The 13,921-nt window shown below is 23.5% G+C and overlaps 1 protein-coding gene across 2 annotated transcripts; it reads right to left on the bottom strand.

Annotated features, from left to right (window-relative positions):
- Positions 1-1,771: 1,771 nt before the first annotated feature.
- LOC112597683 (S-adenosylmethionine decarboxylase proenzyme 2) lies at positions 1,772-11,954 on the bottom strand. 2 transcript variants are annotated; one of them, XM_025343846.1, is made up of 8 exons: positions 11,857-11,954; positions 11,243-11,357; positions 6,612-6,698; positions 4,469-4,701; positions 4,198-4,394; positions 4,036-4,128; positions 2,369-2,524; positions 1,772-2,279 (listed from the first exon to the last, which is right to left on the bottom strand). In XM_025343846.1, the coding sequence occupies exons 2-8, from the start codon at positions 11,344-11,346 to the stop codon at positions 2,142-2,144; spliced, it is 1,008 nt and encodes a 335-aa protein (XP_025199631.1). In that variant the 5' UTR covers positions 11,347-11,357; positions 11,857-11,954; the 3' UTR covers positions 1,772-2,141. The 2 variants fall into 2 exon arrangements, with proteins under 2 accessions (XP_025199631.1, XP_025199630.1); XM_025343845.1 differs by lacking the exon at positions 11,857-11,954 and adding an exon at positions 11,456-11,605.
- Positions 11,955-13,921: the final 1,967 nt, after the last annotated feature.

Below are 13,921 nucleotides of genomic sequence, written 5' to 3'. Positions count from 1 at the left end.
CTCTAGTAAGTATTGGTCTAGATCTCTGGATAATAAAATAAGCCTTTTAATAAGATAACTACCTAACTACATAAAAAGGAACATATGGCTAGGACTTTATGTTCTAAAGCACCTTATAATATGCGTGCATTTTGCCATTAAAAATTATCATATATGCTCTGAAAATATGCAAAAATACTAAAATATGCTATTAAAAATATTTTATTTTTCATTAAAAAACCAAAAATTATAAATTTATTTATTATTTATTGAGGCATTTTTAATTTAATTTTCACTACTGTATTTAGTTTAGAATATTATTCTATCTAAATAAATGCCAGATGAAAACAAATGCGATACTAACAGATGAATTGACATCAACTGGACGTCTTAGCGTAGATACTCCACGTATTCCTTATTTCCTTATTGATCAACTTTATATTTTTCACAACATAAATAATTGAGAAAACACAAAATAGATGGATTATTTTAATCATATTTTTCAATTTTAGAAAATTAATTTTAAATATTGTATAGTATATAATACGTATAAAATATTATTCTATAAGTCAAAAATTTTTAAATTTTTTTTTCTTTAACAAAATATGTGAAATATCAAATATGTACCTACTTAAAATACAAATATAACAAATTATGCTCTTAAATGGAAAAAAAGAGCTGAATATCCAAAATAAAAATAATTGCTTTAACTTTTAGTATAATAAAACAAATTTCTATATTACTTAGTTAGGTTTTGAATGATTAAACATACAAAGTTCTACAAGTCCTTAGCCTTAAATTGATAACTTTTCTGTTTACATCTTATTGTTCTATACGACTATACCAGTATAGATTACTGTGATTAAACTAGTGTATCTACCAACTACCACAGAAACATGATTAGTTCAGAGTTCAGATAGCTTAACACATAGCGCAAGCCAGAGTAATTTTATTTTATAATTATTACTCTAATACAAGTAGAAATTAATATTTCTCTAAACTTATTCAATATTTGTATATTTTGTCCAAGTTAGAATTTTGAACGTTTATAAAAAAATTATTTTTAAGTTCTAAACTTTTAATACAAATCATTTATGAAGAACTAAGAACTGTGAATTACTTTTATTTTGGCTATAACAATTGAAAACCTATACATTTTAAACCATTAAATAATTTTTTGCTAACAAAAACAATAATTTATTTGTTCATTGAACCAGATACTAGTTGACACTAATCAACTATTGTATGAAATTATAAAGCAAAATAATTATATAAGTAAAATAGTTATTTAAGGAAAATATCTATACATATTAAATATGTATATGATGTATTATAATTAAACAGTAAATAGTAAAATTATTATTGATAATCATGTTTTTAAATTTTCCAATTTTTAATTTTTAAATTTCAAATTGAGTTTATAATCATAATACATACATTTAGGAAATTTAAAAAACATAATTGAATGTTTGCTATACATTTTTATCCATTATTATTAATTAATAATGTAATTATTCAATGTATCTTTGAACTTAAGAGATAATAATTTAAATAAATAAGGAAAAAATGTACAAATTAAAACTTTTAATAACTATCATTAAAATTTTATATATAACATTCTATTTTTGAAACAATTTATTTCCATAAATTAATATTTTAAAATAAATAACATAATAAAATGCATAATTAAAATGTAAAAACAAAGTCATACACTTAAAAGTAGTAGGTGTCTAAACAGTCTAAAAGAATGTAATGTTTCGAAAAAAAATATATATAAAAATGTAATAACAAATATTTATAAATGGAAATTTATTTATGGCGCATCAATTTTTATATGCCTCAAAACAAAATGCTTGCCACATAATCACAATTAAACCAAGCGTATTTAGTGTCCGTAACAGGAACATATAATGTTCATGAATATATTTTGTTTTAAATAACATGAACAAATAAAAACAACTATGTTACAGAATTCTGGTATACACCAGAATTTTATAAGGTAATACAATTTAGACTATTTTAAAACGACGCCATGCAAAGTGATAAATAGGTTTGGTGACACATAGAGTTTTTATGCAGACTAGAACGACTAGGATAGCTGTGTTATGTAGCAATAGCAGCATTTCGTTTTTGTTGAGAGGCGTGTCCCACATCGGTTGATCTCAGCTTGGGTATTTGGAGTAAAATGATACAGTTAAGTCATGGTTTTTCAGTGAACACGTCCTGTTTGAGTCTTGTTGCCATTCACCCAAATGTGTTAGATATTTAAATTCCTTATGGTTTGATTTACTTGGTGAAATCTGTTTGAAAATAACAAGTTATTTAATTTAAAATATTTGAAATTGTTTAATAAAGGATATCAAGTAATTTTATCATTTTTATTATATACCTCATTAGTAAACATAGTGAGCACGCATTTTTCTGGTTGGAATGTTTTCAGCACTTTTAAAATGAGTTCCTTGTAAGAGCTTTGAGGAACATTAGTCTCAAAACTAACATAAGAAAATTCTTGTTGAGGAGTAATATGAATAGTCATATAATGTCCCTCAAAAACAAAAATACATATTAATTAGGAAACATTATTTATCATACATGATATTGTACACAATATTTTCACTAAGAATAAAATAAACAATGTTAAAACATTTAAGAACTATCAAATAATTTTTAATTAACCCTACACTTCAATCATAAAAACCAACAATGACGATCTGTTGATGGAACCAAATAGTTGATCAATTCCAGGAACACTATGATGAGTTGCTAAGTAACAGCAGTACAAATGGAAATACTGTAAAATATGAGAAAATGATTTATCGAACAACAGAACTAAAGTTAGCTGAGTCAGAATTGGATAAAATAGAGTAAGTTTATTGCTAATAAATTAAAAAACTTTTAAGCCCCAGGAGAAGATGAAATGAATCCAGAACTACTTGAACTGATGGTAAAAGATCTTGTGACAAAAATATAACTCCTAGCAAAAGATGCGTGATAAATTGAATGCAGTGGTATGACAAATTGAAAATTTTCTAAAGCCAAAAAAGTATATACCAAGGACTTACTCACTACAATGGACGCAAAAAAAAAATGGTGGAAGTAGCTAATATAAATTGATATTATTAATGCATAATAATATTATACAACTAATTATATTTCAAATCAGTATTGGCTACCTATTAAGTATCATATTAGTTATTACACTTACAGTTAAAAAAAAACATAAATCCCCCTCCACTTATTTAAAAAAAAATTTCTGAGGCAAATCTCTCTGAAATTATGGTTAGCCGAGCAACTGAATGAACAAATATCAGAAGATTAGAATTTAGGAATTTAGACCAATTTTCAAAAAAAAAAAGACACGAAGAAAATAACTATCATAGAATCACACAACTGGACTCAACATTACAAAGTTTTATCAATAGCTGTCTTGAGAAAACTTAAAATGTATGCAATACATAGTTGGGAAGTAATAAGATCACTTTAAAAAAGGAAAATCCATAACAAATCACATTTGCACACTGAGACAACTTATGGAGAAATATTATGAATGCAATAAAGACTTTCATATGTTGTTTATAGACTTCAAACAAGCATATGACAGTATATGACAGCATCAACTGCATACAATAGTGAATAACTCTAGGAAACTTTGGCAAACCCAATAAATTAGTGAGACTAATATAGAAAAAGTAACATATTACTGTTTTCAAAAAAGAATTATAATAAGACATAACAGTATATAACATTCTTAATTAGAAAGAGATTTAAGTGGGTAGGATGTGACTAGTGAGTAGAAGAATCATTTATTAAGAAAGCCAAGAAAAACAAGTTAATAGGAAAAAACCAAAAGGCAGGCCTTGGCAGAGATGATATGCGATATATTGATGAAAATCAATTCAGTACCAAATTAGGGAGTGGCGTTTAATAGAGAGAGGTAGAAGAGTGTATTAGAAACACTGATGGTATGGAATAAACCATTATAAGCCTTAAAATAAGAAGGAAAAACATTTTTTTTAAATAACTGAATAATTAAAGCTAATTCTGATGAAATCTTACCTCTTTTGCAATACCATTCATAGAATAACCACAAGGTTCAAACAAGAAATCATCAATTTTCATATTAGGCAACAATTCCGATATTCCAGAATCCTAAAATTGTGTTTAAAAACATAATGGTTATTTGAGTAAATTTAAATTTCTTTCAACTGTTTATTATACCTGAGTAGCTTGACTTGCATTAGCCGACTGATCTTTTGTAAATATTTGCATGACGTGCGGATCCAAATTGGTCATGAGTATCTCCAATGTTTGATCAGGATTTTGTTTTTCTTTTCCAAAACATTCAACTGGATGTAAAGCATACAAATACCAAGAATCATTTGTTTTTGATGAGCGCATAAACCTAGCCACTCCAGCTGTAGAACATGTTTTTAATAACAAATTGTATTGATTGTGTTGTAGTAACTTTTAAAATGTAATATTTACATACTTCCTTTAAATATGATATTTAAAGATTCAATTTCTAATTTAAAGTTGCGATGTGTATCTTTTTGAAGTTCAGGACGTTCAAAGTTTTTACGAGAATAAAACACATCTTCTACTTCATCAAATCCAGTGAATTCATGTACGTTGAGCAGTAATGGTTTAATGCATTCTATCGGAGTTGTTGTGCCACATGTTTTTAATATGAACCGGCGTTTTGTAACAAACATACTACTTTCACTGTAAATATCAAATTTTATTACTTAATGACTATGAAATAATTTAAGTTATAAAAACAGTCATATATAGATTATATTACATAAAAAAAATTATATCAGTAGCATTGAGACAGTGAATTTGAATTAACATATTTATAGTTTGATAAAATTTTTATATTTCATTTAAGAATACAAAAATCAAAACTAACATTTCTTTATCAACAGGGCTTTTTAGGTTCATGCACTAAAATGCATAAATTAACATGCCCATACTCCACTAAAATCTAAAACTATGCAACTAAAAAATATGCAGTAAAAAAAATCAAAAGTAAATTTTAAAATAACAGAAGAAATTTATTCATTTTTAAAAGTGTTATTTTAATTGTTATAAGTTTTACCGATGAAATTGCTTTTGTAGTACTTACGTAAAGCTAATAAAACCAATAGTCATTCAAGATTAAAAATATCTATTCTTAATAATATGTGTTAATAACTTAGAAAAGTATACTATACCAAATAAACCCAAAATAAAAAAAAAATATGCACTATTATACTTCATATTTTTATTACCAACTATTATTTAGAAATAGATTTTTACTTTCCTTTTAACATGTCTCCTTATTTAGCAACCAAAAAAAAAAAAAATAATAATAATAAAAATACAAATAAAAACGCATCAACTTATGAGCCTCAGTCATCATTTTTATTGTGTTGAAGAACAGCAACATCATCTATGCTTATCACCATAAACCATATTAATTTATTAACACAATTGTGAGTTACATTAATAATATTAAATGAAAGTTTGAGTATTAGTTAGAGGAAGTAAAAAAAATAGATAATGAAAAATCAGATTTCAATTAGTGATTGAGAAATTTGAAATTAATTTAGAAAAGCAACACAAAGAAAATCTTATTAGGAAAAGCTTTAGTAAAAATTTCTAACCACAGACTTGTCTGTTTGAAAAAGAAGACAAATTGAATACTTGTTGGATAACAGTATAGTTATGTGGAAGGCAGTTAATTTTAAGATTGTAAGAATTAAATCATTTTTTTCGACATCCTAGAGTTACCAGTTTTAAACATGGTTCTCAAAATGTCATATTTAATCAATTTAATTAGTAAACAAACTAAAGATCAATAAAGACTTTTTTTTTTAATAAGGAAAGTAATTTTTTAAATTCAAATTATGTTTGATGGACAAACTAAAAATGTAAGTTTTTCATGTTGTCTCTATAAAATAGACTAGGACAAATAGAAAAAGTAAATTACAACTCAGATCAAAGACATTAATGAGGATATAAGTTTACAATTAATTGAATAGCTGAAAAGTATTAGAAGTAATGACTGAAAAAAAGTTATTTTTTTTATATTTAATAAAGATATATATTATAATTATTTATATTTAATTGAGACTAAAATAACCCTCAAGAAATTAACCAATCTGAACCTTTTTGAAGGAGAGCAACGCCATTAAATTATGTGATGAACATAATCATTCATGGTAATTAAAACAAATTTTATTTTAGTAAGCGTGTTATTTAGTACTAAAGGAATTATAGCTTATAATTCTGATCAATTAATTATTATTAGTATTTTATAGATATAGCAAATATGATGATACAATTTCCAACATATTCTGATAATATTTGGACTATATATAGAATCTTCAAACCTAATATTTAATAAAAGATTTTAGATAAACTCAAAGAACACAAATCAAATTATGATAAAACTAATTTGAAAACAACGATAACATAGCATACAGATTAGCCTTTAGAAACATTAAGCAAGTTAAATTTTAAGCGCCTTAGTTGTTTTATATTAATTTTAATAAATAAACTATATCTTAAAATAATTCAAAAACTAATCAATAAATGTTCTTAGTTTAAATTTTAAATTTAATTAAAATGTTTTTTTTTTCATATTTTACCTCAAAACATAAGCATCAATCTCGTCATTACTGGTATAACTGATTACTTCACAACATGCAGCTTTTAAGAGGTCTTCATATTTTTCTCTAAAACAAATAAAAACACATTAATTAAAGTGAATAGGTTTAATACAAGATTATTTAATGATATTATTACTAGTATAAGACTTTATCTAAATATATTTATCTATGTTTTTTAAGAGGTCATTACTTTAAATATTTACAGTATTATACGTATTAATATGTTAGTTCCCGTCATATTATATTTCTGTAATTTATCTGGGTTCATATAATTCTCTTGAGCTTAGGTATCCATAATAACATATATGTATAAACATACTATTATAAATACCTGCTATATGAGAACTGAAAATAATTATTGAAATTGTTCTAACAGTATCAATTTTAAAAATCATTTAATTACTTAATAATAAATTTACAACTATTATGCATTATATAGGTTATTGATTATTTTATTAAAACCTTTTCAATTATGTAATAATATGATATGCAATAGGAATAATACATACATTGTCATTAAATTTTATTATAGTTTTGATAATGATACACAACATAGAAGAGTACTAAAGGTAAATCGAGTTATATGCGTATTGCTTACTCAAACAAAATTATCAGTTTTATATTGAATAAAATATTTTATCACAGAAAACATTATAAGCCAAAGGAATAAAATTGCTATTTGATGTGATAACTGATTAAAAAGATTAGGATTATGAAATGCCATTAAAAATAAATCAAAATTAAATTATAAAATTATACTGATAAAAGAAAATTATACATCAAAGTTATTAAAACTAAATTAAAAGTTTACAATGTTTACATTTTTCTCACTTTTCTAAATACAAATTTGTACTAACTACTACACAGTAATTGGGAAACATTTTCTGGGAGAAATACTAAATATCTTACAATAAAACAGTAATATTATAAATGATAAAAAGTTTTATCCTTATAACTTTTGAATCGAAAACCCGGACTTCATGTTGTATAGTAGATTTTGAGTTAATCTCTTTTACAATTAAGTCATTGTAATCAATGGTGGTGTTAACTTTTTTTGTTCTATAAAACGACTATATAAGATTTGTACATACCTACCAATTATTTCCACATTAAATTAGGTTAAAATATTTATTTTTTTTTTAATAATGCATACCTATATTAAATAATTATTTTATAGCTTATTTAATAAAAGTTAATATTTATGTCATTTATGGATTTTCATTATTTTTTTTTTAAATAATTTAATTTTATAAATGTTTTATAATATTTTCTAAATATTTTTGAAGTATTTTGATGTATAAAAATGTAATTTAGAATAAGCAGTTATAACTTATGTTTGAATATTAGTTTTCATATAAGTATATTTAAAATACTTTAGATAAAAGTATTATAATTTGATAATCTACAATAACACTTTATTAAGTTAAGTTTAATCTAATAAAAGCTTTAAATAAATCCTAATTAGTAATCACTATTCAATTTAAATTAAATCTTAATATTAAATAAATATGGACAAATGGTTTAATTATATCAAAATATAACGATAAAAATAAACCTCAAGATAAAAATTTAGAGATTATAATTCCATTGATTAAATATATGTTAGCAAAATTATTAATTGTTTAACATTAAGGAATATAGAGTAGTCAAATTTACAAAATACATTTTTTATTTTAATTAGTTTTTTGATATTATTTTATTTTAAAACTAAAAATAAATACTACAAAATATACTTGTATCAAAAATATGTGTTTACTTTCATAATAGTTTTTTCTATTAATTCATGTTAACAATATTCTTATTCATTTGTAAAGTATATTATCATTTATTTAAAAACTTGATATGATATAAAAAATAATAATAGATATAATATTCAATTATTATTTTATCTTAAAAATATACATTTCTTAGTTTTTTCTTTTTTTTTATGTTCTTAATATCGATATAAAATTAAATAGATAAATGTTTGTCTTAATTTAGTGTAATTTAGTAACAGAAATTTTAACTTATGATAATGCTACTTTGTGCATAATATACTAATCAAACATATTATTTTAGTTTGTTTAATATAATTAAATTATTTTGTTTAGTCTATTATGTTTACCCATCATAATAATAACATTTTAAATTAAAAATGAATTTCATTTATTATATTTTCTTATTACTCTAATATAGTTTTAAAACATATTGTAAGGATTATGATTAGAGTTAAAATTGTAATCATAGTAATTTTAAATAAAATATTAAATAATCATTTAGGTAAGACAACATTTCTTAATAGCTTAAATAAAATAAATTTTTTACAATATGTTAATACTTATCAAGAATTTTATTTTAAACACTTAAAATTAGTACAATATCATAGCTATTTACAAATTAAATTCACATACATTGTGAGAAGTTAAGATTAAAATTTAAAATTACATTCTTAATTTTTTTGTTTACCAAGACAATTTATAGACACGTTTTATTAGTTTTATTTTTTTGCATATTTTTTAAAATTTTTTTTTTTATCACTTCAATTCAAGTATCATATTTAATATAATAGTAATAGGTAGCAAGTTACTAGTAGCTAATAAAAAAAAAAAAAACCATATTGATAAATCAATTTCAACAGTTGAATCCATAAAATAGGCTTATCATTTTATTAATTATATACACATGAGGCACTTTAGCACCTACTTATCAAGCATAGACGAGAATAAGATAAATTATAGTTCTTAAATATTGTAAATTTTTATCATGAAATAAAAAAATTATATAATAAGTTATACATAAGACATGGACTAAACTATACATTAATTTATATTATTATTATTAACCTTCACATATGTATAATTATGGTTTCTTTTATATATATATATATATTTTGGCGCGGAAAATAAATGGACCATTTCCAAAAAATGCACTAAAATAAGCCATAAAATAATATTGTTGTTTTTAAGTAACATTTTTGAACTCAAAGTTCACAAATAAAACAAAATATAAATAAAAATATTATTTTTTTCAAAAGAAATCAATAACAAAAATTATAATTATTTTAATTAGGTACAGAAAATACAAAATTATAGTAGAAGTAAAAGTTATATTTAAAATTCAGCAAATTCTCAATAAATTTTATAAATGATTTTAAATATAACTAGGGTTACTCAAACTTGGTTATAATATAGAATAGATTATTTGGATTTCCTTCCTGTACCTAATTTAGGTAATTAATATAATTATTTGTCGAGTCTAAAATGTTTTGATTTATACTCTATAGAAATGATAACTACAGTTTGAAATTGTAAGACTATTATTAACCCATTCCCTTAAAAAATGAAAATTGTAATTTAATAAATTAAATAATATTTCATATTCTGAGTAATGTAGTACAAACGATAATTTAGTATCTCATAATTTATTATTTATTTAACTTTTAAATTTAATGTTGAAGAATATTAGTATAATTGGGATTGCCAAGTTTAAAAAGGCAATGAAAGTAATGATTGGTAATAATATATCTAAAAAATAAATTTACATCTATAAAATCATTATAATGTATTAAACCAAAGTTAAAGTTAAAGTCACATACTCACACCTAAAATGAAAAATATAATGATAAATTTGTAAAATATTTATTTGTTTTATCTTATTGATGCTATTTTTATAGAATTAATTTTAATTTGATCATAAGTCTGACATAAGTCATATTATAATAGATAATAAATAAGGCTATGTAAATAAAATATGTATAAACAAATTAAATAAATCTTTAAGTAAAACATACTATCACAGAAATCTCTAATAAAAATTAAATTTCTTGAAAACAATGATATATTTCTAAAAATTGTTAAAACTTAAATTATTAATTCAATTTGTTCTTAGTTATTAAAATATTTTTTAATAATTTATAACGATTTATAAGGAGATATGAATTCTAAAACATTATTTATTATTAAGCAGATACAACATAGTCAAAGATGATCAGGTTATTGAAAAATCAAAAGAAAATTTTAAAAATAAACATTCTTAATTAGATTTCATTTTGGAAACTGATCTTATCAATGATATTATTTGTATTCTGAGCAATAACTTATGTTCAATATCATATTAATAGTAGTTTTAGTCAAATAAGGGTGCTTTGCCCATTGTATAAATAAATCAGCTTATACAGAAAATACTATTTAATTAGTCAAATTAAAATTTTAATCAAAATAATACAAGTAGGTGCTAAGTACTAAAATAAATAAAATTACTATTTTTAGTAAACTAATATTAAATATATTAATTAGGTAGGTACTCTGCCTATCATTAAAATTTCACAAAAATTATTATTCATCTAAATTCTAAGTATATAACGCATTTTTTTATAATACACTTGGTCAATAACAAGATTTAAAGTGATATCTCTTAAATATAATTTTCCTCTAGATATAAATGATTTGAATGATTAAACCAAAAAATAAGAGATTTGATTCAAGGCTAATATGTAACTATAAATTAAATATTTTAAAAAATAAAAAAAATCAAAGCCGAGGACTACAAACATTATGCTCTTAACTAAAATGTTATTAAAAAAAAAAATAATTTAAAAATTAGAGATGAATTGAGGAAATTATAAATTTTACCTTGGTATTTTTCTCAAGTCTCCATTTTCATTTTTTCCATCTTGACGTCCAAACCATATTTCCAACAACTTTTCGGCCCCTTCAAAGAAATAATCTGTGGCCATATTTATCGACCCTTTGAGAGATAAAAATAAATTAACGAATTATTGAAATTCGAATACTGTTTGACTATTTTAAAAATTTTAGAAAATAAATAAATAAATAAATAGCAACCGGCTACATTAAGCCTGTTGTTAATCAGCGGATAACCGCCGAGCAAATGAAATCTGCAACCTCTCCGACTCTCCATTATAACGATGAAAACAAGACTTGCGAGCACCTTGTGACCCTGGATGCGCGCATGCGAACACAGAGGGGGGAAAGATAAACTCACCTCTTGACTGCAAGAACTAAGAAGTATAATAATTAATATATAATGTGTACGAGTGTGTATGATAACTATCTACTGTGCGAACAACAAAAACGGGCCTTTTAAAATACAATTATTTTCAAGTGCAGTTTTGACGATAAAATGATAAATTTCGGTGCGTTCCGCAATACAACGGACAGTCTCCGAAAAAAAGATCTTCGTACCTATCACATTAATTAATTATTATTACTACATAGTTATTTACCGACACGACAGACAGTATGCACGAAGATCCACGACTTACTCTCACGCGTAGTGGCCAGTGCTAGACGCTAGTTATTGGCATACGCAATACAGCAGACCGCAAACGGCAATGCAATGGAGTATTATTATCGATTTTCGAGGAAAATTGTGAAAAGAAAAAAGGTAATACAGTAATACCTTTTACTCAGACCACGGACGTAACAACATAACCTCACACCAGCGCGTGATAACAAAATACTGATAACAAATTATGTTTTACTGTTTTATAAGTACCTACCTAGTTTGAATTGATTTTGTACATTTTTATCATAGGCTAATAGTCTGTAACTAGTGTAACTCATTGGATACCTATTAAATTGAATAAATAGTTACAAAATGTTGTCACAATTAATGATCTCTTAAAGTGAAGTGTGAACATGCCGAACTTGGTTATCACTTTTTAAGTTACAAGCTCATAAAAGTCATAAGTGTTCTGGCTACTTTGGGCTATTAATTTTATGCATCTTAAAATTAAAAAGCCGAAAAACTATTCTGCTATATAGATGGTAGTGTGAGTGCTTAACTTTTTTAATTGGAGGTCAACAATGACATATTAATTTTACTTCTCACAGATCCGTTATATTTGAGAGTTGTTACCTAAAATGTATCCATCGCATGACACTTTTGTTGTCAAATACTCAAGTGTGAGAATAAAGCATAGCTTTCAAATTTAAATAATAATAAAATATTATAGATAATGGTTTTCATTAATTTATTTCCTAAAACATAATTCAAGTAGGAGGTGGTATTTATTAATTATTTAATAATTTTTTATTGATATTTATATAAAAAAAATTAAATATCTATAAATAACTTATAAAAAAAGTCAAATTATTTTGAAATTTTATCATATACCTATATCAATAAATAATGTGCTATTATAAGCATTTGGTGAAGATTTCAGATACCAATCTTCGATTGTTTGATTTTGAATTAATAAGTCACAAAATAACAAAAACTAGTGTTGAGTAAAAATTCTAGTTATTTCTAATCATCAAGAAAAGCTCATAGAATTTATTACTTTTGTCTTTCAAAGTATCAACTAGATTCAATTTTCTGTTTGAAACTATCATCAAAGTTTATAATTATAGCACTGTTACAGTTCTAAAAAGTGATGACAAACAAAATAAAAATAAAACATACCTATATCATTGTAAAATTAATACACTTTTATTACTCTCCTCGAAATCTATGATGTGAATTTGAAAATAGTACAATTCGCTAAAATTGTACTAAAATTCTGGTAAATTCTTAAACTGTTGTCCGTTTAATTAAATCCATAGGTAGTACTTATTTATCAAATAGTCAAACCAACTAAAGCACACCTATTCATTCTGCATTAGGTACTCATGCATATCATGATATATTCATTTTTCATATTATGTACAATATGCACAGCTATTTTTTTGTTTTATTTACATTTTTAGTTGGAAAATTATTGGGATGCTTCATAGGAGAAATTGAGGAAGTGCATAAACTATAAAAGTCTATACAAAACTTTGTTTATGAATTTTTTATATTTTTAAAATATTGTGTCATCAAGTACCTATATTTGTTTTTAACATTCTCATGTTTCTATAAATACAAGTCTATAAAAATTTAAGGAACATTGTATTTCATTTTTAAGCTATTTAATCAAACATAGATATTTTATTAGTAAATTATACTTTATGCAAATTTTGTTGTTAGTACTTTTTTTTTAGACTCATATGAAAACCTGCTCAAATCAATTATACATATATATATATTAACTAATTGATAATATATATAATAGGCTTCTCGGCCTATCGGCTAAAATCAAAGTGTAGTTATATTTATATTTTAGAAATTATTTTATACCTGAATTTTCGGTTTTACAGCTTTGTGGTATTTAAATCATAACAGTTTAAAATTAATACACACGTATATCTTTTTCACATATAATAATTTTATCTTACCAATATTACACGTCATGGCTTAGGTAGGTACTTATATTTTGGTATTTTTATGACGTTAATGAGAATAAAATATGAAAGCTACAAAATAAA

The sequence above is a fragment of the Melanaphis sacchari genome, unplaced genomic scaffold, assembly GCF_002803265.2.
Source record: "Melanaphis sacchari strain LSU unplaced genomic scaffold, SCAv2.0 Contig43_pilon_pilon, whole genome shotgun sequence".
In the NCBI taxonomy this organism is placed as follows: Eukaryota; Metazoa; Arthropoda; class Insecta; order Hemiptera; family Aphididae; genus Melanaphis; species Melanaphis sacchari.
The sequence above is the reverse complement of the archived record's forward strand: the minus strand, read 5'-3'. Positions and strand labels throughout refer to the sequence as shown.

Bases quoted from the DNA above. Each gene is read 5' to 3' on its own strand.
- LOC112597683 (XM_025343845.1), bottom strand. From the start codon at position 11,531: ATGGAGAGTCGGAGAGGTTGCAGATTTCATTTGCTCGGCGGTTATCCG. The intron at 6,699-11,242 runs GTAAAATTTATA...TATTTGTTTTAG, and splicing joins GACTTGAGAAAAATACCAAG to AGAAAAATATGAAGACCTCT. The intron at 2,525-4,035 runs GTAAGATTTCAT...TTTGTTTTTGAG, and splicing joins TGAATGGTATTGCAAAAGAG to GGACATTATATGACTATTCA.